Source organism: Danio rerio, chromosome 11 (genome assembly GCF_052040795.2).
Source record: "Danio rerio strain M-AB ecotype USA chromosome 11, GRCz13ab, whole genome shotgun sequence".
NCBI classification, from domain to species: domain Eukaryota; kingdom Metazoa; phylum Chordata; class Actinopteri; order Cypriniformes; family Danionidae; genus Danio; species Danio rerio.
In genome coordinates, this window is record NC_141031.1 from 6,005,034 (window position 1) to 6,030,495 (window position 25,462).

Genomic DNA, 25,462 nt, shown 5'->3' on the forward strand with positions numbered 1-25,462 from the left:
AAATGAATAGTTTTTTATTAGCATATTACTTTGTGTGATGACGTCATTGCGTAATCGCAACTCAAAACTACATCTTTATGTAGTATACTAAATAATTAGTGTTTTCTCACACTGGTCATCACATTGGTCATCTCAGCAAAAACATTATTTAAAATCTGTCCAATTAGATTTGTATGTAAAATAGAGTTGACTATTTGTAAAAGTAATACAAACACTTTTTGATTAGAATTTTATATTTTTAACTATAAAACTGCTAATAAATAGTTTCATTCTTTTAAACAATCACAGCTTGTGCACTTACTCTTTTTAACTTGTGAAATTAACACATTTGACATTTGTGAAAGTGACAACAAATTTAGCACTATTGGAATTTATTGCTGCCTAAATTACCAACAATTATACATGTTAACAAATATCAGTAAATTAACAGTTATGCAAAACAATCTGAGCTAGCGATTTACTCTTTTAAAATTGCTAAAAGTAGCCAAATGAATGGTAAAGATTTGTTGCTAGGACGATGGCATCAACTTATCTACCTAACCCTAGTATGTATGCAGGACTCTCTCGAAATAAATCTGACTGTAATAGTGATGGCTCAAGACTAGTTGTTCATCTAGTACACTATTGTTTGGAAAAAATTTAGAGATACATCTTCATGGGAGAGGGTTTTAGAGAGCTGTGGATTAGCTTGAAATACTTTCAGCATGGTCACACTCTTCATAAGGTTGTGTCTCTAAATTCATTCCACTTTAAGGGAGAATTCATCCAAAAATGGTCATTTCCATGAGCACTGCCATCATTTACATCAATTCTACTCTTCACTTATTCCAAACTTAGTTGAGTTTCTTTCTTCTGTTGAACACAACTGGTTGCTGGTACCCGTTGACTTCCATATTAACTGTTTTCCTACTATAGACCATTTCAATGTGGTCATGTCATTGGTCCATGAACATTTCCTACTTGTTATCGAACTATTTCATAACTGTAACAAGAGGCAATTTAATCATAACTTAATGTTAAAGCAGCTATCTTAGCATTATTTATTAATATGTGTCTCTTTTTGGATTCTCGGAAGCTATAAAAATTAAAAATGGAAAACAGGAAATACATTGGGACCATTGTTTTGTTTACATCCCTCAAAATGGTCTATTGAATCATTCTGTGCCAGCAAACTTTCTTCTTTAAGTGATCTTCGTTTGTGTTCAACAGAAGAAATGAACTCTTGAAGGTTTAAAACAACATGATGAAGAGTAAATGAGTAAATGATTAGGTCATTTTTAGTTTTGGGTGAACAATCTCTTTAAGGAAAAAGTTGCTGAAGTATCGTGTGCAACTTCGTGTCCTATTAGAAGTACATCTCAGGATCTTGTGGCATGAAAACTAATAATAGTTAACGTTTAAGTTGGACATTTGTAAGACAATTAAGTCAATATGTAGTCCAGATTACCCATTGGCTAGCCAGTTTTGATCAGATCTAGTCTTTAAGAGGAAGAAGCGCTTGATATCGACTTCTAAAAGCCTCTTTAAGTGGCAGCTTTCTACTTTAATGAAACTAGGCCTGATGATGAAGGGCAGGTTGGGTATATTTAGTCCTCATTTAGACGGATGGTTCTGCTCCACATAGTGTATGAATTCTCAGATCTCTTCAGTCTCAAAGGACGTGCAATCGGAATCAGGTTAGATCCCAAAGTGGAGATTCTCGCAGCCCAGTTCTGCCACAGTTATCTGATCTGACAGAAACTAGTTCACACTGGTGGACCTGGCACAGCTAAACTCAGCTGCTGCTGGAGGATTGTGCTCTGTCTTATCGCGTAAGTGACCTTGGATTCGCGCTCCGCTTCAGCGGCCCACTTTGATAGTTCTGCCTGCGCGACCCCTGCACGCGCGGGTGCACGCAGTCGCATCTTTTTCGCCGTCCCCGAGTCTCTGAGCGGGTCTCTGGATGAGCATTAACTGGGCTTACACCACACGAGAAACTGGGCTGCATTACATGTTTCACAAATATCCTTATATCCCTGTGGTGCTCTTGTTGCAGCGTTATAATCTCTGTTCTCTCGGTTTGCCCAAAGTACTAAGGCATTTTGGGAAGCTTTGAGAAAAGCAGCTGTAGTTGTAATGATCATTCTTGTTATGCATTGATAACTGTGGTTGCTGCTCGCATTTGTTGTGTAAGATCGGGGTGGTGATGGAAGTGAGGTTCAGATGAAACGTGAAAGGCAGAAATATGCACGTGTCTATTCAAAAAATAAAAACAGCGAGGATCCTCCTGTCATCAGCACGCTTGAGGTTGCATAAGACCTCAGTTATCAGACGCCTTCGACAGCTGTTAATCATTCACTATGTTCAGGGTTAAAGTATCGCAGGATAATACGCAACGCCTCTGTCCTTTCGGCCTCCACCTGTGATCTTTCCTGGTGACTCGGGCCGCATTGTCATCTGAACCTCAGGGACCCCCCACCCCATCCCTCTTATGTTCTTCTAGCTGTTCTGTCCCAACACCCTGCTGCTCTGTTGACTTTTGGTCGTTGGCTAGGTTTTGGATTTATTACTTTCGAGGCCGAACAATCAGTGGACCAGGCTGTCAACATGCATTTTCACGACATCATGGGCAAAAAAGTGTGTAGTTGTAGTTTTATTTTCCCCTACAACAGAAACTAAAGCTTGGGCGACCAAACATATGTCAAATGTCGGTTTTTCTTTCTTTATGAACGAAAAACAGGATTAAATATTAGTCTCCCAATCAGGGGGAAGTTTACAAAAGTTTAAAAAGTATAAGTTATTTATTGTGTAATAGTTTTTACCATGTTAGTCACCCAAGGCTTGGTTCATTTGAACCGCTCCTTTAGGTGCTGTAATGATGTATAAAGTGACTTACCTTAATTAGCACTCATTAAATTAATAGCATACTTTGCTATCATTATTGCATTATAAAGGATCACCACATCAAAATACAAAGGGAAATTTAGAGCATTACATCAGCACTCACCTAAAGAACCGGTTGGTTTCCTCTTTTTTTTATTTTTTATTTTGTTTCCTTTCTTTTTTCATTTTATTCAGGTTGTTACTGTCAGGTCACTTACTATTTGAGCTCTGTAATATCCCAGAAGGCAAAGAGAAATCTCAATTAAGTGACCTCAATATGCGAATCTCCATACTGTGTTTGTTAGTCCACTTGATATGGGCTTTGGGTGGGTACAGGGCTTTACATTAACACCACCAAATGCGGGTAGATTTCAGCTTTGGCGGGTTAGACAGCCGCTCCCACTAGCCACTTTGGCAGGTTGGAAATAATTTTTACATTGTAGTTTTCTTAAAGCAGGGTTCGACAACAAGGATGGCCCAATATGCGTGCAAATGTGATCTTAGAATCGAGAAGCAAAGCAGGTGAATACCGTCTAAGACAGGGGTCTCAAACTCAATTTACCTGGGGGCCGCAGGAGGCAAAGTCTGGGTGAGGCTGGGCCGCATATGGGATTTCACAAAAAAAAGTCCTCAAATGTCATTATTAACAGTTTTAATTATTTCTTCTGAACATGAAGTGTCCTGAACATTAATAGAACATTGAGTGAAGATTATGAACAGTTCTTCTGAACATGGCATCTTTTGCCTACTTCTTGCTGCCAGAGACTTGACAGCACTTCTTCTCACAAATCTGAACCACATTTGGCTTTAGAGCGGAAGCAGTTGAGACCCTCAGTATGGCTTGAAGATGATCATCATTAAGTCTAGACCTGTACTTTGACTTATTGAAGTCCTATGGGAAAAAGTGGGGGAACTCACTCAAAACTTCCATTCCCTCACCTAAAAAAAAGGCTATATATGTATAAATAAAACACCCCCACCCCACTCCAGTCACATCAGTCTGTACCAGTCTGTATCTACCTATAATATCAATATATATAAGATGCAGGGCAGGCACGTGCACACATAGGGCTCAACCTGTGCAGAGCACATGCCCTTTTTAGTCTTGCATAGAAAGTGCCCTTCCAAAATGATCAAAAGTGCCCCCGCGACGCGACACACCCTCAGTCCCGCCCTTCAGTAGGCGCGCGATAACACCGCTCTTGAGTACGCGCGCGACAACACAGCTGATCAGAACGCGCGCGACAACGCGCATTGAGTGACAAGCGCGCTGTGTACGGATAGAATCAGCGGAGCGGGGAGCGCTCTCTCTCCCCGCTCCGCTGATTCTGTCAGAGTACAGCGGTCGGCGCGGGCCACAAAATATTGCACTGAGGGCCGCAAATGGCCCGCGGGCCGCGAGTTTGAGACCCCTGGTCTAAGAGGATGATTACTCGCGCCCACAGGTGATGTGATGCGCTCGACTGTTAAAAAGCGTGCGCGCTCCCGTTTACTTGTGCTTTTTTTCGTTCACTTGTGATCGGTTCTCTTTGAAAAAGACTAGAAAAAAACGATGCTCGCGTGTATCCACAGTCCTGCTGCTTTTAAGAGCTCAAGATTGAAATGTGATCGTCCAGCAGCAGTCACTGCTTTTGTTTTAATTATTCTTAAGCACGTGATCATCCTTTCATTATGTTTTTACCTGCTTTCTTTTGCTTACAGTTATTTTTGTTAATATAGTTGAATTATCATCCTTTACAATAACATTGCTTTAATAGGAGATTAACTCCCCATTTTTGTGTAGTAACTGCTGATCTAGGACCTTTAGCCAGGACAGATTACTTTGCATATTTTAGATACATGAAAATAGATCTTTTTAAATGTTAATTAAAAAGAAAAGTTTTGTTGTAAAAAGGTATGTATACAGCTATATATTTGCTTGTTTTGACACATTTAAATATGTGGCTAAGAAATAATTCTTTCTTTTTGGTGTGGTTAGAGATGACTTTAGTAAAACCTTTATTCTGAGCCCTAAAAAGTCATGTGAAATAAAAACCAATTGCAATGCGACACAACACATTTGTTCATGCACAGTGGGCAAGCTCATACACAACACACACAAACAGTGAAATGAATGAGGAGGAATGTGGACAACACAACATCCAAATCAAGTCATTTTAGCATGTCAAAGTCACATTTATTTATATAAAATATATTTTCCAAACAACAAAATTATGGCTAGTGAAAATGGCTAGTAATGTTGGAAATCTACTAGCCACAGTGGCTGGTGATCTAAAAAATTAATGTAAAGCCCTGGGTGGGTAGCAGAAGTCTCGGTAGCGTAAGATTATTGTCTGATACTTAGGTGCATTGGTCTGTTTTGCGGGATAGCGCAAGGCTGAACGAGTGGCATGACGCGTTATCTCACCTCACCAGCTCCACTTAGAGAATCACTCCCAGCATGGCCTGTTTGACAAAGTTCATATATCTCTAGCATTCTCACACATTTTGACTAATATGAATGCGAAGACAATCGCAGAAGAGAGTCTTGGACTTTCAGCGCTTTGTCTCCCGGGGCATTTCCTTGCTCTGTCATGACTGCACTTTGCTGATTTAAAGTGAAAAACCTCTTCCAGCGAGTTTGTTTGAGACTCCAGAATAGCTCTGCAGTTTCTGTCCTACATTGAGTTTGTTCTTGCCTGCCGACGCTCTCCTTGACTCGGCTCTGCGTTCCTGAAGGAATCAGGTGCTACGTTACCTGGGCTATTGTTCTTCTCGTGACATTTTTTCATTGGGGTTTTAAGGGAGGTGGGGCTATACGTTATAAAATTAGAAACTGGAGCATATCAAACTGTGTACCAAATCCCAGCTCTGCTGTTGGACGCGGAGGCTTGCGCGAGGCCTCCCATCACTCTGAGCAGTGATGCCCGCGGGAGTGGGGGGGCCGTGCTGCCGATTTGAGGGTTGCAGACCACTCGCTCAAACTGATACCTAATTAGGTCAACAGTGAGAGAGGAGGAGAGAGAGATGAAAAGCGAGTCATTACATTTATGCTGCTTTCCAACGGAAAAATATTGTCTCTCGCTCTTGATGCAAGGTGACCCCAATAACTCACCCCCTTTAGAGTCTCAAGTCTATTTCTGGATCTCCACTTGAGCTCAAGTGAAACTTCCCTGCGTGTATTAAACTAAGTTTGTCCTTTTTTTTAAATCAGTGTGGCAGGTAATAGAATGCCTTTGACTTAATTGGGTAATTATATAATTAGTGTTAATTAAGGGCATGAGTCTTTCTCATTTTGCTAAACATAGGATTTCCTGAATCTTAAGGAGATTACTTTGAAAGTGGACCTTTTTGTGATCGTACGTCCATGCTTTATTTTTATGAGCTTGTTTTTTATGACAGATGAATAAAAATCTTCAGCGTTTGGACTTTCAGCAGTGAAAATTAAACCGCACTGAACTGAACTTCAACTGTGAAAACTGGACTAACACGGTTTCAATTTCCTAGAACTTCTATGTTAAGCTGCTTTGACACAATTTACACTGTAAAAGCGCTATAGAAATAAAGATGAATTGAATTGAATAAATGTAAGACAGACCCGTGATGCTGTCTTCAATTATTAGGATGTTGAAATCTTTCCCGTTATTTGAATCAAAGGCGAGCTTGCATTCAGATCTGCCTTGTTTGATATATTTGTTGCTTTCGTTACACCGTGACTTTAAAGGGGTTTCATGGAGAATCAGGAAACTTTTTTCATTGAAGACTCGTTGGCTGTTAAGTGAACTGGAGACCTCAACTTACCGCTTACACTAGTCTGAGGGAAACCTGTCCTTTATCTGATGTAAAAGACCCAAAACTAATTTATTTTAGTTTTTTTATTATTATAGTAATGCTTTTATTTACTAAAATTTTTTATTTTGGTCAGATAAATGATTTATTTTAATCAAATTTGTAATTTATTTATTTAATGTATTGCAATTATTTGTTTGTAATTAAACCACATTTTTAATAATTATATATATATATATATATATATATATATATATATATATATATATATATATATATATATATATATATATATATATATATATATATATATTTATATACTACCGGTCTAAAGTTTAGGGTCAGTAGGATTTTTTAATGTTCTAAAATAAGCTTCTCCTGCTCACCAAGGCTGCATTTATTTAATCAAAAATACAGTACAAATTGTATAATTGTGAAATGTTATTGCACTATAGAATATCTGTTCAAAAGTAGTTTATAATTTCATTTAATAATTTATTCCAGTGATTTTAAGATTAATTTCTTCAGTCTGAAGAAATTCAGTCACATGATTCTTCAGATATCACTCTAATATTAATATTTGTATATTATATTATATTAATTATTATTTTAAATGTATTATTATTATTGTTGTTATTATTGTTGTTGTTAAAAAGCAATGACTGGAGTAATATTTTTATTTGAAACTACATACAATAAAAAAGCAGTTATTTTACATTTTTATAAATATTTAGCAATTAAATGTTTTATTTTTTTTTTTACATTTAATAAATACCGCCTTGATGAACAGAATGAAAAAGCATGAAAAAAAAACTGATCCCAAACGTTTGACCGGTAGTGTAATTCTGTTCCAATTTTGATTTAATTGTTTTTTTGTGTATTTGTCTTTTAAACTATTATGTTCAATCACCCTAAAATAGTGATTAATAATTACAGTGATCAGCATAATTGAGTACAGCGAAAATGGGCAATGTATTTTTGTGCACTTAACACTTAAACAAAAGAGATTCATTATACAGATATAGTTATTAAAATAATATTTTCAAACATCTTTAGAAATTGAAAGATAATACAATTAAAGTCAAGCAAAATTTTGGAAAAAGAAATTAAAACCTATAAAATTTCAATCAAATTCTCACTTTTTTTTTTTTTCGTCTTTTTTAAATTTGTATTTATTATTTTTCTATAGCATATACATTTGGCTGTACTAGTTTCTGGACCGTTATCATAAGTTATTTTGTTAGATAAGCTCCAGATTTGGCTTTAATACTGACCAATCTATTGTATATGCATATATATTATATTGTATAGCTTCCTATAGAAAATATTCATTTAAAAGATAGATTCGTCAGGGGTGTACTTATATATGCTGAGCACTGTATATCATATTTATTTATTAATTGCTTTATTAAAAAATGTTTATAAACCCTAGTTTGAAAGTCGCTGGATTAGAAGTGAAAAGACATTGGAAGCAACTTAGCAGTAAAATACTGATAATGAACATCCAGTAGAGGCTCTCTTTAGGCAACAACTTCCAGAGTCCTTCACAAAAATATCAGTATTTTCAATAGAGCTTTTGTTCTAGCCTGCTGCTAATGACGGCGCCTGCGTTTAAGCGGTATTTCGTGTCTTTTTACGCTTTAACAACTAAATGAATCCTTAAATCTAATTAAGTGCTTATATTTTTATTACACTACAACATCGATGCTGTAAGAGAAACATTATGAAATTGAAAATGTTTATAAAGATTTCACCAGACGTTCATCATTGTCTGAAAAACACTAGGTGTGCATATAACCCATTGGCCATGCAAAAAGGCTAAAGGAGAGAATGTTGCAGTCTTTGTAGTGGATTTTTGATTTGGGACTGTAAAACAACCTCAAAGATGTGCCTAACACAAAGAAAACGTTAACAACCGCGTAAACCACAACACCATAGCATTAAGTGCAAACACAATCAAGCCATTTTAATTTCACATGTGACACAGTATGAAGATTCCTCTCTGGTTAGATGTCTCCATTTTTTATTTATTTGCATGTTTAATTATTTGGTACAGTTAGATTATCATACATCATTGACCCTTATGTTGTGATTGCCGTATCTAAAGTGAAGTTCTTAAGCATTAGCCAGGGCAGGTAAGTCTTTATTTTCTATTAGCAGTTTAAAAAAGCTGAGATATAAGATATATTCTAAAGGGATGACGGTGTTTCTCAGGTACGTCTGTGCACATAAAACGTATATAATTATGAAATGTGTATAAATCTAAAGTTTAAGCAGGACTCATCCTGCCACATCTGACCCATAGGATGTAAGTGAGTAGTACCTAATGTGAATTTCATAGCCAAGTACCTGAGAAACATTTGATAAAGTTAATAAATAGTCCAAGAATATATAATTTGTCTGGACTCCGGTCATGTATTTGGCCTAAGTTAGAGTATAGTTTGTGAGGTGAGGGCTAAAGTTTGTGAAGGGAGTAGGCAGTATGTTAATTCCCTCTCGCTAGTTACGACCTCTTGTCCTTTGTGCAGGTTGAAGTGAAGAAGGCGGAGCCTAGGGACAGCAAAGCTCCCGCCCCTGGTCAGCTGGGAGCCAATCAGTGGGGGCCCCGAGCCATCATAAGCGCAGCCAATGGCTGGGCAGCACAACCGGCCCCGACTTGGCAGCAGAGCTACGGGCCTCAGGGTGAGTGACACTGTGGGCCAGAACTGTGGCAGCAGGAGCGTAACACGCCTCACCCTGAAAAATGATACTGAGAGCCAATGGATATCAGTGACGCTTTGCTGTAGGTCAGCCTGCGCTGTTTGTGCCATCTGGATAAGCCACAGTGGCTTTGTCCACTATGGAGGGGGGAACATTTTCACATTGATCTCACCCAAAATATGAGCCTGCTCTGCCTGGCGCGAGTTCAGAAATGTCATGCTTTAATTGAACGCCTTCTGGCTTCACCCCCATTAGATGTACAATTCTGAATGCGTTTTGAATTCACAAGTGGTGTACTTGAGTAATAGTGTGCTGGTTGTGACCGATATTCTTTGTCTCTCTCTCTCAGGTGTTTGGGTGTCTACAGGTCAACCGCTTGGTATGTTCTGTTTTAATATTACGGTTTGATTTGGTTGTATTTGGACATTGTTTTATTTGATGATTTTAAAGGGCAGCTATGGGGAAAAATCGACTTTTCAATCTATTTGGACAAACATATGTGTATATATAGTGTATAGACCATCATATTGGGGTGATACAAACACACCCAGTCCTTTTTTTTCAATTTAACAACATAAAAACGGTGGACCAATTGGAGCGGTTTACAGACCGACCGCAACTTTACGTAGGAGTGTGGTCCCCCCGCCCACCGAATTGATTGACAGCTGCGCGCATTAACATGTTCCGGTAGTCACGTGTATATGTCAACAAGACCAGGCAGACATACGCAAAGCAACCAGGAATAAAAGGTCTGTTCTGTTCGCTAGGATCAGCAATCACCATCAAATGTGATTAAGAGTAAGTTTCACATGTTTAAAGTGTTTTAAAACAGAGTATGTGTGTAATTAATTACAGCAATATACTTCAGCTTCACTTCATCAGCACAGCCGCGTGTCAGAACAAGTATAAAGGAAGATGCTTCCATCCCGGTTTGTAGACGTTAAATCAGGTTTATTTTGTACGATAACATAACAGATATCCATACAGCGGTGGAGATTAGCCTGTATCCTGTCACATAAGCGCGCTATATCTATCTGTCTGCCTGCCTGTCTGTGTGTGTGTGTGTGTGTGTGTGTGTCAGCTGCGGTGTACGTCTGTATCTGTGTGTGTGTGCGCGTGTGTAAACTTTGTAACAATATTGCGTGTAAATCATCAATGCAACTTTAAACAAATACTGATTAGTAAAGTTCTTACTGTAGTATTTCTCACAAACACTACGTGAGACCTTCTTCCTTTAAGTCTGTCTGTTGTCTGATGTGCTTTAAGGAGATTAAAGCACGTAGAAACAGTAGGCGGGAAAGACTCGTCTTAAAGGCGCAGTACGACAAAACCACCCCCTGCTGGAAATCAGTATAAAACAGCATCTTGTAAAAGGTATAATGAAAAATCTGATGGGTGTTTTGAGCTGAAACTTTATATACACATTCTAGAGACGCAAAAGACTTATAATAAATCTGAAAAAAGGGGTAACCTAGGTGCCCTTTAAAACTAAACTGATTTGAGTAGTTTTGGAGAATTGTATAGTTTCGTATTATTTAGAGTTTTTCTGAAAAAGTCTCACTCGCTGACCAGAGCTTCATTGATCAAAGCATTAAAGCATTAGAAAATATTATTACTATATAAAGTAACTTCAGGGGTGTCACGGTGGCACAGTGGGTAGCACGATCACCTCACAGCAAGAAGGTCGCTGGTTCCAGCCGCGGCTGGGTCACTTGGCATGTCCGAGTTTGCATGCTCTCCCCGTGTTGGTGTGCATTTCCTCCGAGTGCTCCGGTTTCTCCCACAGTCCAAAGACATGTGATAGAGGTGAATTGAGTGAGCTAAATTGGCTGTAGTGTATGTGTGTGTATACAGAAAGCAGAAAACAAATAAAGGTAAAAGAACACAAATAAAAACCTGTGATTTTAAAACTAAAATATTCCTATATTACCGATGTCTTTTTTTCTCGTTATCATCCCTCTCTTTTCTGTTTGATTGTTTTTATTGTGGGCTTTCCACATAGTTCGGATGCGCAATTCTGATTAGGCAGAACGAAAGTGTGCTCACTCAATTGGCTAGTGAGACTACCGCACACAGATAACAGTCACGCATTTGCTTGAGGCGGGAAAAAATTAAACACCACATTTCATATCGCAGCCTCTTGCGATTAGCTATTCGCAACGTTTCAAATTGCGATTCGATTTTGATTAATCGCACAGCCCTAGCGTGCATGTGTGTATTATTATATATTTATTTGTAGAAACTATTTGGTTAATTGGATTTTTGTCATTTTAATTTTCTGAATAGGTTTTTCAGAAAACTAAAAAGGTTTGGTGTTTTGTTGTGTGTGTAGTGAAGAAAGTTATTTAGGGGAAAAAAAAATTATTCTTGTTTTGCATTAAAGGGCACCTTTGATGAAAATGAACTTTTGTAAGCTGTTTGGACAGAACTGTGTGCAGGTATAGTGTGTTCACAGTCATATTGGCATGATATAAACACAATAAGTCTCTCTTTTTTAATTTCCTGATGTTAAATTAGGATCCAAATCCTTGCAATTTTAAGGCCCACCACAACATTACGTAGGAGTGCAGTTTCCCTGCCCACCGAATTGATTGACAGCAGTGTATTAACATGTCTCTATAGCAATACGTATAATCATATCTACAAGACTGGACTTGCGCAAATCATCTTTGATTAAAAGATCTGTTGAGCTCTCTGTGATCTTCTGCACCCCAAGAATGAGTTTTACTAGTTTAAAATGTTTTTTAAACAGTGCATGCTTGTAAGAAAGGCAGTAAAATCATTGTAATTCATCACCACAGCTGCATGTTAGAACAATTATAAAAGAAGAAGTTTCAATCCAAGTTTGTGGACGGTAAATCAAGTTTGTTTTGTACATTAACATAACGGGTATCCATACAGCAGTGGATATTATCGTGTATCCTGTCATACTTGCCATGCAAAAACAGTGCAAAGCTAAACGTGTGTGTGTCTGTGTGTGTGCGCACTTTATAACGATATTGACGATATGACTCATCATTGCAGAAAGGCTTGAATTAACTGCACAACAAATACATCAAATAAGCATTGGGAAAGTTCTTACTGTAGTAAGGGAGATTTGCTTCATTCTTGTCTGTCACTGTGCTGTTTATCTATGTGAAAGCTACACAGAGCAAGACAGAGAGATCTCTATGGCTCTGGCATGCATGTGGGAACGTTGGGTGGGGATACCTTGCTCATTTGCATTAATAGCTACAATGTCCTAACAGCTTGAATTTCCCAAATTTAGAAAGGTATAATACATAATATGATGGGTATTTTGAACTGAAACTTTACAAACACATTCTGGAGACACAAAAGATTTCTCTTAAATCTTGAAAAAGGGGTAAAATAGGTGCCCTTTAATGCACAGTGGACTTGAAGTGTTTTGATTTAACAAAATGTTGCGTGAAATGTACAAAACCCTCTCTGTGTTTCAGCAGGGTATGGACCTCCTCTACCCGCTGGCCGTGGGGCCCCCGCACAAGCTCCTTCTCCATTTAATGCATTTCTAGTTGCAGCGCCACCTACAGGAGGGTTCGGGGCGCTTCAGGGATACCCCCAACAGGGCTTTAGCACGCAACCTCAGTTTGGTAGGTTGAACTATTTACTTGGGTTTGCATTTCTACCACTAGCTAAGTTTCCATCCAAAGTTGCACAAAATTAAAATGTTGCTTACCACTTCTGTGAATCAAACACTGTTTCAAGCATAAAAGAATATTTTTTTGATAAACAATGGACAAATGTACACTTAGCGGCCACTTTATTAGGTACACCTGTCCAACTGCTCGTTAACGCAAATTTCTAATCAGCCAATCACATGGCAGCAACTCAATGCCTTTAGTAAGGTAGACATGATCAAGACAATCTGCTGCAGTTCATACCGAGCATCAGAATGATGATTAAAGTGACTTTGTACGTGGTTGTAACATGGTTGTTGGTGCCAGACACTGTGGTCTGAGTATTTCAGAAACTCCTGATCTACTGGGACTTCATGCATGACCATCTTTAGAATTCACAGAGAATGGTCAGAAAAGAGAAAATATCCAGTGAGTGGCAGTTCTGTGGGCGCAAATGCCTTGTTGATGCCAGACAATAGAAGATTGGAGAAACGTTGCCTGGTCTGAGGAGTCTCGATTTCTGCTGTGACATTCAGATAGTAGTTTCAGAATTTGGCATCAACAACATGAAAGCATGGATCCATCCTGCCTTGCATCAACAGTTCAGGCTGCTGGTGGTGTAATGGTGTGGGGGATATTTTCTTCGCACACTTTGGGCTCATTAGTACCAATTGAGCCTCGTGTTGACGCCACAGCCTACCTGTGTATTATTGCTGACCATGTCCATCCCTTTATGACTGCAGAGAACCCATCTTCTGATCCAGCAGGATATCGCGCCATGTCATAAAGCGTAAATCATCTCAGACTGGTTTCTTGAACATGACAATGAGTTCACAGTACTCAGATGGCCTCCACGGTCACCAGATCTCAATCCAGTACCTTTGGGGTGTGGTGGAATGGGAGATTCACATCATGGATGTGCAGCCAACAAGTCTACAGCAACTGCGTGATGCTATCATGTCAATATGGAGCAAAATCTCTGAGGATTTTTTTCAGTACCTTGTTGAATCGATGCCACGAATGATTTAGGCTGTTCTGAAAGCAAAAGGGGGTCCAACCCGGTAATCAATAAAGTAAATAAAGTGGCCGGTGAGTGTATGAAGAGAAATGACTTCATCTCTTCTGCACTCAATAATCAATTGTAGAAGTTGTAAAGTTGCACGTCAGAGAGTCGTGCAGAAACAAACTCTGTCTGGTTATCTTGTGTTTGGAGGCAGATTCTGATGCTAATCGAATGTGAAAATGATTGTGTAGGAAAGTTCTAGGAGCTAACTACAAAATTCAACGGGATCACCAGTTAATCTAGTTATCGAATCACATCATCTGTTGATTCACTTCATCTAACGATTTTTTTGTTTGATGTGCATCAGTGAATTTATTCAGAAAATGTTTCCGCTGTAAATTATACTTGTGTATTTTGTATGATTAATAATATATCAGATTCAGTTACATGCATGTATTATAATGGGCAATTCTAGAATTTATTTGAGTGTTTTAATGGTGGATGAAAACATAGCTAGTGAAAAACCAAGTAAAATCAAGTATTTTGTGTTTAACATGTACAGTGCTCAGCGTAAATAAGTACACGCCTCACAGATCTCACTTTTAAATGAATATTTTCTATAGGACGTAAAGACGCTTTACAATAATATATTTGCAAATATATATTAGATTAAGCTGTACCAAAGCCAAAACTGGAACTAATCTAACAAAAAAACTAGATCATGTACACCTAAATGAATATATTATAAAATCTGAATGATCAGCAAAAATCAAGAGCAACTTAATTAAAAACTTAAAAATAATTGTAATTTAGTTGAAGTTTTGGACTTTATAATAACTGGTTTGAATTTAAATGTATTATCTTTCTATTTCTAAACACGCTAGATGACCAAAACCTCTTATTTTAATGAATATAACTCTTTAGTAAAACTGTTTTATTTAAAATATATATACTACGACATGGATAAAGTTATACATTTTCTATTCAAAACCAGCAGATTATACAATGCTTTTCGCATGTCATGTACTTAATGTTATTTGCTTAATGATTAGGGTTGCACGATATATTGGCGGACATATCAGTATCGGCCGATAAATGCTATGTTAATGTTGGCGTTTTCGATCTGATATCAAAATTGTAATATCTTTATGGGGATAGATTATGTAATTGTACAGTTTTAATGTTAATTAAATTAAAGTTAATTAAATCTTGTTTTGTTATTTATGTGAAGTTTATTTATAAACTAATTTGGAGAGGATCACGTGATTATGATTGAACTCGGCTGGTTCTGCGTTAGCATGTATGATCCACCAATCAGGCAAGTCCTAACCCAGTATAAAGAGCCAGGGTTTTTCACTACAGCCATCTTCGATTTGAAGAATCCCTCCTTCCACCCCTACTTCTTCACATTTCCCTTCATAGGGCGCTACAGTGGCCCAGTGGTTAGCACTGTTGCCTCACAGCAAGAACATCACCGGTTCTAGTCCTTTAACAGGCTGGCGGTCATTTCTGTGTGTAGTTTGCATGTTCTTCCCGTGCTCGTGTGGGTTTTCCCCGGGTTCTCCGGTTTCCTCCCACATTCCAAAAACATGCACTACAAGTGAATTGATCAATCTGAATTTAGCACTACGGTCAAACTCTCATCCTGCAGTTTATCTCTTCATAGCGTTCATTTTAGTCATCAGCTCTTATCAAGGGGGAGCTGTCGAGATCTACCTAAGCTCAAGGCTCCCCTCTCACCCTGCAAACGGGAGGGAGCCCAGGGCTCAAGGACCATTTGGGCTCAGGGCTCTCTCCGGGAAAGCATACCAAACTTGCTTATAATCAGTCATCAGCAAAGTGTGAACTCTTGAACCTATTATTTTTATGCATAATGCATAAACATTCAAGTTTATTTTTGGCATGCTGATTTATGCAAAATAGTGAATATAGGTCTATATAATCACCTCACAATTTTGAAATTATTAGTTTGAGCAGGCTATTCAGTTCATAAGATCCGTTCAAACTTTTAAGAAGTTTTTAAAATAAAATTAGTTGTTCATTGCAAAAAAATAAAACATTTTTAAATGTCTATATTTATCGGCTAATATATCGGTTATTTTGTCCTCCGAATCTGAAGAGTTATCGGTAGGCCCACACGGAACCCAAAGATTTCAGCTGGTTTTTAGGCCACCGTTTCCGCTAAATTCATTCTTCCATGGCGGGACGCCAAGCCAAAATTCATCCCGCCACGGCTACATTACACCTGATCATTCAAAACATTTAATTTTTTTAATAGCAGGTAATAATCGCACCAAAATGTATTAAAGGGTAAATGAATTATAACAGCGCAAACTTTTCTGTAACTGTAGTAGTGCTGTGCGTCATTTGTTTAATCCAGTTAAGGTTATGTGCTGACAGACTAAATGGCTGGCTGACAGGTGCGTGATGCGTGAGGCCAGCAAACACAACGTATAGCCGTTTCACTTTACTTCAGGACGCATTAATGCTACCCTGTATGTCTATTAGAGACATTCATAAATATTCATAGCAAATCTAATAAATACTGGAGACATACTCGTTACATAAACGCACTAAATCGCACTCGGCAGCGTTTATTTGAGAGCGCACAAGAAGATCTGCGCGCTTTTGAATCGGCTTATATTTGAGGGAGCAGAGGAAATCGGCGCACAAGCAGAGATTCACATGCTCGTACTTGTAGGTTATTAAATAAATGCGATCTCGACTTCTAATACTGTGCTCACGACATTTGTCATTGAAATAACGCCACAGGTATTTGGTAGATCTGTGTAAAAAAAAAAAAAAAAAAGACCTTCCGCCACAGCTGGAAAAAATCCTAGAGGATACACTGTCGCCCATCATTGAGTCTATGTATTTACTTAATGTAAATGTGTGTAAATTTAAATTCATTTAGTTTTTAAATTTATTTCACTGATATTTTGTGACATAATAATAGTGATGTTTTTAGTAGATATATGATAGACTTGCTTTGTTTACCAAATAAGTGGATCTAATTGGATTTGCATCGTAAACATTAAACAAAAGTTTAAAAAAAGGTATTACTTTTTATGTCACATATTAAGTTTTTACTTATGATACTTTCAAAATTCACATAATCCACAGATTTTTTACACTATTCTCAGCAGAAATAACAAAAAATGTCCACAGATTCTGTCTGTCTCTAGTTATCGGTTATCAGTATCAGCCCAAAACTTCATATCGATGCGTCCCTATCAATAATAGTACTAATAAAAAAAGATCATAATTTTCAAAAGGTGGTGTACTCATTAATACTGAGCACTCTAATGATGCAAACGAAGTGAAACTTTTAAAGAAATTAAACAAAATTGTCATGATCGCCACATTGTTGTTTTTCGTCTTTACTAACACAGGATATAGCTTTGGAACACCTCAAGGTGACCAGTTTGTAGCACAGGGAATGCCTCCCCCTCCCGCCACGCCGGGCGCAGGGCCTTTAGGGTTTGCTCCTGCAACGACTCCCTCTCAGGACCTGAGCAAAGCCGCCCCAGCACAGCCAGATTTCTCCTACAGCCAGTATGGTAAGAGTGCACTAAAACACAGCACCAAACCACCGCAGATGTGCTGTAGCCCATCACAGGGCTTCTGCTTCTTGTTCACGTGTCTGAACGGGCATGGTGGCATCACATACACATGCTTCCACACTGACCCTCACTCTGTTTGCCCTCTAGACTTTGATATGTGCTGTCTGAGGGTTTATCCAGTTCTATATGTCAATTAGATCATCCTGTTCTGCAATGCTGCTTTTGACCAGTTGCCGCTTCATCTAACGCAGGCCAGGGTTTTCATATGTAGATGTTGCAGTGATGGATGGTGGGGGTGCCGATGGGAAGTCAAGTCAGATTTCATTGGTAGATTTAGACATATATTGAGACACACACACACACACACACACACACACACACACACACACACACACACACACACACACACACACACACACACACACACACACACACACAACTCTTGATGCAGTTGTCAACAAAGTACTGACAAAATCTGGAGCAACCGTTAGAGACTTTAGAACAGGGGTCACCAATCTCGGTCCTGGAGGGTCGGTGTCTCTGCAGGGTTTAGCTCCAACTTGTCTCAACACACCTGCTTGGTGTTTTAAGTATCCCTAGTAAGACCTTGATAAGCTTGTTCAGGTGTGTTTGATTAGGGTTGGAGCTAAAATCTGCAGGACACCGGCCCTCCAGGAACAAGTTTGTTGACCCCTGCTTTAGAAAGTAGAACTGACTTTACAGAAATAGTCACATACCCCCAGTCCATAGGAACAGCCAGAACTGAAAGCATCCAGAGGTCAGAGATGTGGGACAGGGTACTTTTAATGGTGCTAAAGCAGACATTATTGCAGCTATTATTGCCTCAACATAAAGTTAAAAGTAATAATGGCCCATTTTCCACTGAGTGGTTTGGTTTGGTGCGCTTTATTTCTGTTTCCACTATCAAAAGGTGCCAAAAAGCAAACCATATTGCACCACTTTTTGGGTACCCTTTCCAAAGGGCAAGTACAACAAAAGGGTACCAAAAGGCAGAGCTAGACACACTGCTGAACGCTATTGGTTTACAGAGATACATCACTAACTCGGGCACAATCCAGGAGAATGAAAACAAAGCAACCGCCATTTTTAAATACACAGCCGACTCATTGCACCATAATAACATATACATAAAATAACATGCCATAGGGCTGCTCGATTTTGTTAAAAATCATAATCACGATTTTATTGGTCATAATTGTAATCACGATTATTCAAAACGATCATCAGTTGAAGTCAAAATTATTAGCGCTCCTGAGAATTTTTTTTTTTGAATAAATATTTCCCAAATGATGTTTAACAGAGCAAGGAATTTTAACAGTATTTCCTCTTATATTTTTTCTTCTGGAGAAAGGCTTATTTGTTTTATTTTGGCTAGAATAAAAGCAGGTTTAAATATTTTGAAACCCATTTTAAGGTCTATAATATTAGCCCCCTTAAGCACTATACTTTTTGATTTTCTGTAAAAGAAACTACTGTTATACAATGACCTGCCTAATTACCCTAATTAAGCCTTTGAATCGCTCTTTGAATCTGAATGCTTGTAGTTTGAAACATATCTAGTCAAATATTGTGTACTGCATCATAGCAAAGATAAAATAAATCAGTTATTAGAAATGAGTTATTAAAACTATTATGTTCAGAAATCTTCTTTCCATTAAACAGAAAATGGGGATGAAAAGTGTTGCTAGTATTCAAGAGGGCTAATAATTCTGACTTCAACTGCATATATTATTTTCCACCCTGCAAAGAGAAACAAATACAATAGAATACAAAATATGAAACAAACTGCTTTAGGCATCTTCACTGTAAGAAAAACACTTTAGCTACAAAAGTCCACAGAAATGAGGGATTTTCTTTGAGTTTTTTCTTGGAGTTTTGTTTGATTAATGATAGAAACAGGCGGCAGCAGGAATATCGCCCTGTCACTTTAATGGTTTCTCTTTCACATGTCTTTTGATCCTCAACTCGCTTGTTTATTACACAAATGAGGGTTAATATGAATAATCACTAAACACCGCGTTTTGACTCCCAATTGACCATTAAAGCGCTCACGTTAAGCACGTGCCGCACACACAAACACACACAGAAGCATGCGGTCTTTCGCGCTTTTAAGAGCAACACATGTACAACTGGAAAGGGGGCGGTATATGATGCAATAATCGTTTATCTCGATTAATGGTTTTTCATAATCGTTAGAAGCCAAAATCGAAATCGAAATTGGATTTTCGATTAATTGCACAGCCCTAACATGCCATGGTCGACCTAAGTTAAACAGACCTTGTTGTCGTCTTGATGAACAGCCACAAAGCCAAGAAGAAGAGCAGATTCTATCATGTGTCCTGTTGTTGTTTATAACACGAGCGGTTTCACTTTCTTTAGAAAGCTTGCATGCATAGGAACATTGCATGTTCCCATATTTGAAATAAGGAACTTCTTGAGCTGATGATAATAACGTGCGCATGATTATTGAAGTACTTCTGACATCAGATCCTTTCAGAAACAGACAGACGCCAGAGTAAAGGGTGAAAAAACGAAGGAGAAATATAAAAGATGAACAAATTGCCATGTTTAACTATTATCATCACCTTATGGAGTATTATGAACTCTGAATGACAGAATTACTCTCTAACAGAAGCTACATGTTCCGGTGAAGACTACAGGTACATATGAGAGGTTTGCACTGACTGTGGGCTATATGTTGCCTGTTTTAGTACCCAAATAAGGCCTAAATGTATGCTGTGTGTAGTTTTACTGTAATTGGTAACATATCGGAGACTGTAAGGTGCTCTATGTGTTCATATATGTTGCATTTATTTATTTATTTTATATAATTGTAGACATTACAGTAGGCAATTTCACACTATCATGCAGTTATAATCAAATCATGTTCATAGAAAGGTTAGTAATAAACATTAATGCAGAAGTATTTATGTGTATAAGGCATCTGTGAGCGACCCGTACAGCTTTACTTTCACATCTCCTCGAGCGAGAATGACGTCGACTGAAACTTTCTGTCGTACACGATGCCCATTGGTACCCTTTTGGCAGTGTAAATGCAAGGCTGATAAAGGTGACATGTACTGTAGCACTCAGTGGAAATGGGCCATAATTGATCCCATACTATTTCTACTAAAAACCTAAATCATGACCCCAGTAATAGTGTTTTGAGACTATATGCTTGACCAGCTGTATACGTAAATGCAAAAGAAAGTTCAGTCATTGTTTACTCACACTCTTGTTGTTCCAAACCAGTTTGACTTTGTTTCTTCTGCAGAATCCCAAAGATATTCTAAAGTGTGAATGTTGGTGGTGATTTAGGTCTGATGACCGCTGCTGACTATTGAACTGACCATAATTTAATGATTTGGATTTCTCAGAGTATCTTCTTAGATGTTCCACAGAAGAAGGAAAGCCATTCATGGTTGAACTACAAGAAGGTTAGAAAACTTTTTTTTTTGGGATGAACTCATCCACCATATCATTCTAGTGGTAAAACCCATGCAGAACATCTCGGCAACATTGAATGACCTGGCAACCACCCCAAACAGCCTACCAACACCCTAGAAAAACAAAACTGAAATAATAATCACTCTTAGAAATTTAATAGCAGCGTCCTGACGAATATTAAGTACATCTAAGCCATTTCCTCAGTTAGTTGACGCTTTTATCCAAAGTTAATTAAAAAGGAAATAAAATACGGCAGTCAGATGAAAGAATAACGTCAAATTTACTCTCAGCCCCATAGATGCTGCATTACCGTACGTTTACACCGAAAGCGACGAGAGCATCCAAGGTCGCTCTGGCCACCCTGGCGACAACGCTGTCTGCCTTCAGCTCCGGCGGCGAGAGCGTCAAAACTCGCTACATTGATCTCGTATTTAAAGGGGCCGTTGCAGCATTATCAGTTACATTCCTGCATAAATCATGCTTTCTGGCGTGAAAATGTTGCGCTCTTCTTATCAAATTCATACAACAATGGAAGATCAAGTTGCGTCTGGTGTGGCTTTGCTTTATTTATCTAATATGTGTCCATATGTCTGAAATATCCTGAAGCAGCTATCCGCTTGTTAAGTGGTGACGTGTTTGTGACGTATGTATACTGTTTCCGGGTCCAAGCCGCCATTCATTTGAGTGGAGAAATCATTCGTTTATGATCGTGTTTTATTCCTATCACACATTAAAGTTAATTTTACATAAAGTCATAGTGTACACAACAATCTTGCTGCATAACAAATAGCAAAATTTTAACAAGTTATAAAACATTGAATCACTTTCTGGCCATCAGATATTAGGCATGGACATGTATATTGCGATCGTGACTTGCGAAAGTATTAAATCGCTTTGTAAACGTTTATTATTACCATTTCATGAGTCTCCCCATTCAGTTGAATAGAGCGCTTGGACCCGGAAGCCGCTCCGTGTGACGTCACACTTAACAAGCGGATACTGTTTTGTACTGTCACGTCACGTGAGTTTCCCGCTTTTTTGAGATAAATTTATATAACTTTAATGAACATCAGTAACTTATTTAATGCATGTTCCTGTAAGAAAACATTGTAAATCCGGCGACCGCAATAATCAAACCCCTGGGAACAACTGTGGTCGGAACCAAAGTTCACATGTCTGTGTTCTCTGAACTCCTATCAAGCGGTGGACGTCTTCATTCTGATTGCTTGCCGCCGAACCGCGACATAGCTCATTACCATAAAGTTGACTTGATTTCAACTCTCCTCAACGCCCACGCTGGAGAAGACGCGCCGCGCTGCTCCTCACCGCTTATCGCCGCCGGCTCTCATTGAAAATTAATGACTTAATTTTCTTTCGACTTAAGCTACTTAAGCTACTTTCAGTGTGAACGTACGGTGAGAAACACCTCACATAAGCAGTATTTCGTTTTTTGTAATTTGACGCAAAGATTATATAATACATACATATATCCATATAAATGTTCACATGTTTTTTTTTTTTAAGTCTGAATATCAAAAACGTTCAAGGGTCTAAGAATATGATGACCGTTAAACGTGTTAAAGCAAGTCTTGCGAAAAGGGTCCATTCAATCATTCATTTTCTTTTCACAGTAGTCCCTTCATTAATCTGTGGTCGCCACAGTGGAATGAACCACCAACTTATCCAGCACATGTTTTACGCAGCGTATGCCCTTCTAGCCACAACCCATCACTGGAAAACACACACACCCTCATTCACGCACTCATAGCATACCCAATTTACCTGTACCGCATGTCTTTGGATATGTGGGGGAAACCGGAGCACCTGGATGAAACCTATATGAACACGGGGAGCACATGCAAACTCCACACAGAAAGCCGAAGCTCAAACCAGCGACCTTCTTGCTGTGAGGTGAACTTGCTATCCACTGCACCACCCTGAAAAGGGTCCATTGTAGAGTATATTTGCGAACACAGACTATATCTAGGCTGTGTAAATCTATAGTTTGATTCAGTGGTTCTCAAAGTGGGGGTCGGGACCCCCCGAGGGGTCGTGGGACAATGAAAGGGGGTCGCCTGGTGATTTCCAAAAATCTATTTATTTTTATTAAACCATAAGAATTACCATATTTTATCCATAACCTAGAAAAAAATAGTAATTTATAGTTACTATATACTACTTTATAAAGTTACTATAGTAGCTAATAGTTACTAGTTCTATTCAATTACGATCGCTGTGGTAATTACATTATATTAAAGACACAGCATAGCTGCATCTGAAGCTATGCTTTCTGGGCCATTTACAGCACTAACATACATAAAAAAATCTATGAAGAATAGACTTTGGTCTATTTGTGTGTGTGTACCAATGCATGCAAAGTTTTTTGTATTTATAACCAACTCAGAGGATATTGGGGTCGCGAGCCACTGGCATTGTTATTTTGGGGGTCGCGAGCTGAAAAGTTTGAGAACTCCTGGTTTGATTGAGTCACTTTTTTTTTTGCTTGACACATTTACATCAGAGCACAGAGCAGCTCTTTCTGCATGATCTGGCACACTGTACAGCATTCGTTTCAAGTGTCACAGTGTGCAAAGCGGACAAAACCTTTTCATTTTCCTTGCAAAAATAATGTCCACAGCTTCCGTGAATTCAAAAAGAGCCACTTGTTGACAAATAATGTGATGAGAGCAATTTTTAACAATAGGTTATGATTGAATTGCCTCTTGTTACAGTTATGAAGTAGTTTGATAACAGGAAATGTTCATGGGGCAATGACACGACCTCATCCAAATAGTCTATAGCAGGGATTCTCTACCGGTGGGCCTCAGCGATCCTGCCGGTGGGCCGTAAGATGGCTTAAAATTAGCTTAAATATTACACTATAATTATTTGATTTCATTATTAAATATGTCATATTAAAATGATCAAAGTAATGGCATTTCCTTCTATCTGTGATTGAATAAGCTTATTCAGACTTGGTGCAAAAACAGCCTCGCTGTTAAATGCAGACTGTGTCTTAAATTTTCAAACGCTGGAAAGACTTCGTCCTCGGTTGTATAAATCAGACCGTCACGCAAATGTGAAGGTAACGATGATTAGAGTTATAATAACCAGCTCGCACATGCCTCACGTCTGCGACTCGTACTGTATCATGTCGCACAAGTCCGTTGATTCACAAACTATGCGTGTTCTCTTTGTGTGAACACTTTACAATATCTGCAGATTTGTCCAAATGAACGTCTTGCGAATGTTTTATTACGAAGGCGCGCCCATACAGTAGGATCCAGTGAGACTCGGTGGTGTTTCAGTAGTGAAGAGCTGTTCACCGTTTCTGTCAGCGAACTCCAATAATGTCCTGCTGCAAACCCAACCGCCTTCAGACCGATGTTTCAACCGATTTAGCTTGTTTTTACCGTGTTTTACATTTATTTTAAATAGATATGACTAGCATGGTTGCGCAGTGGGTAGCACAATCGCCTCACAGCAAGAAGGTTGATAGTTTGAGCCTCGGCTAAGTCAGTTGGTGTTTCTATGTGGAGTTTGCATGCTCTCTCTGTGTTTGCGTGGGTTTCCTCCGGGTGCTCCGGTTTCCCCCACAGTCCAAAGACATGCGGTACAGGTGAATTGGGTTGGCTAAATTGTTCGTAGTGTATGAGTGTGAATGAGTGTGTGTGGATGTTTCCCAGAGATGGGTTGCGGCTGGAAGGGCATCTGCTGTGCTGGATAAGTTGGCGGTTCATTCGCTGTGGCGACCACTAATTAATAAAGGGACTAAGCCAAAAAGAAAATGAATGAATGAGATATTAATAGCAGTTTAATAGATGAACAGTAGTCAGTCTAATTCAAAGCAACAGCATTTTTTTTTTGCCATCTCCTGTTGTCCTGTCAGGTTTTTTTATTAAAGAAAAGGCCCAAATACTCTGCAGTTGTAAAAAATAGCTCAAATAAAGAATTCAGGAGCTTTGAACCTGTCTGTCTGCTGTTTTATATTAAAATATATATTACATTTTATTATATATATATATATATATATATATATATATATATATATATATATATATATATATATATATATATATATATATATATATATATACTGTGTATATATTTATATATATATATATATATATATATATATATATATATATATATACATACATACATACATACATACATACAGAACAGAAGTGTTCTGTCTGGTTCTCGAATCTGATTGGCTGAAAGCCGTGATATATTTAAGTAATATCAGCACCCGCACACCCTTTTTACCCTTTGTGTATTACTCCGCCCACATATAGCCAGCAAAAAGCAGACACTACAGATCTAAAGTTTAAAAGATGCTTGCTCAGCTGTTTAACTGTCAGCTTATGATTTGAATCCAAGGCGGAAGAAAGTAGTTCCTCATACAAAAGGGTTTTGAAACTCTCCATGTTTGATTTTGTTTTTATATACACAATTAT

General features: G+C 38.3%; 2 protein-coding genes and 1 long non-coding RNA gene across 54 annotated transcripts in view; 2 read left to right on the forward strand and 1 right to left on the reverse strand.

The window, feature by feature from the left end:
• Window positions 1-25,462, forward strand: part of dazap1 (DAZ associated protein 1) — a 44,629-nt gene that overhangs the window by 13,266 nt on the left and 5,901 nt on the right. For 6 of the 48 annotated variants that reach the window (XR_015502007.1, XR_015502006.1, XM_087272558.1 and 3 more), the window contains exons 7-12: window positions 2,534-2,616; window positions 9,159-9,312; window positions 9,680-9,709; window positions 12,789-12,941; window positions 17,364-17,531; window positions 20,933-20,992. Coding sequence is in view for 44 of the 48 variants with exons in the window: in XM_087272558.1 (XP_087128684.1) it covers window positions 2,534-2,616; window positions 9,159-9,312; window positions 9,680-9,709; window positions 12,789-12,941; window positions 17,364-17,531; window positions 20,933-20,992 (648 nt within the window). In the remaining 4 variants the exon portion in view is untranslated. 48 annotated transcript variants of the gene reach the window in all.
• Window positions 10,569-25,462, forward strand: part of ranbp3a (RAN binding protein 3a) — a 1,280,039-nt gene continuing 1,265,145 nt past the window's right edge. For 4 of the 5 annotated variants that reach the window (XR_015501848.1, XR_015501852.1, XR_015501853.1 and 1 more), the window contains exon 1: window positions 10,606-10,704. The gene's annotated coding sequence lies outside the window, so the exon portion shown is untranslated. Of the gene's footprint in view, window positions 10,705-25,462 lie in introns of all 5 variants that reach the window. The other variant, XM_087272018.1, reaches the window with a different exon arrangement.
• LOC147841644 (uncharacterized) lies at window positions 19,172-24,181 on the reverse strand. Its single transcript, XR_015502331.1, has 3 exons — window positions 23,474-24,181; window positions 22,366-23,000; window positions 19,172-22,317 (listed from the first exon to the last, which is right to left on the reverse strand). It is a non-coding gene; the product is annotated as an uncharacterized LOC147841644 (long non-coding RNA).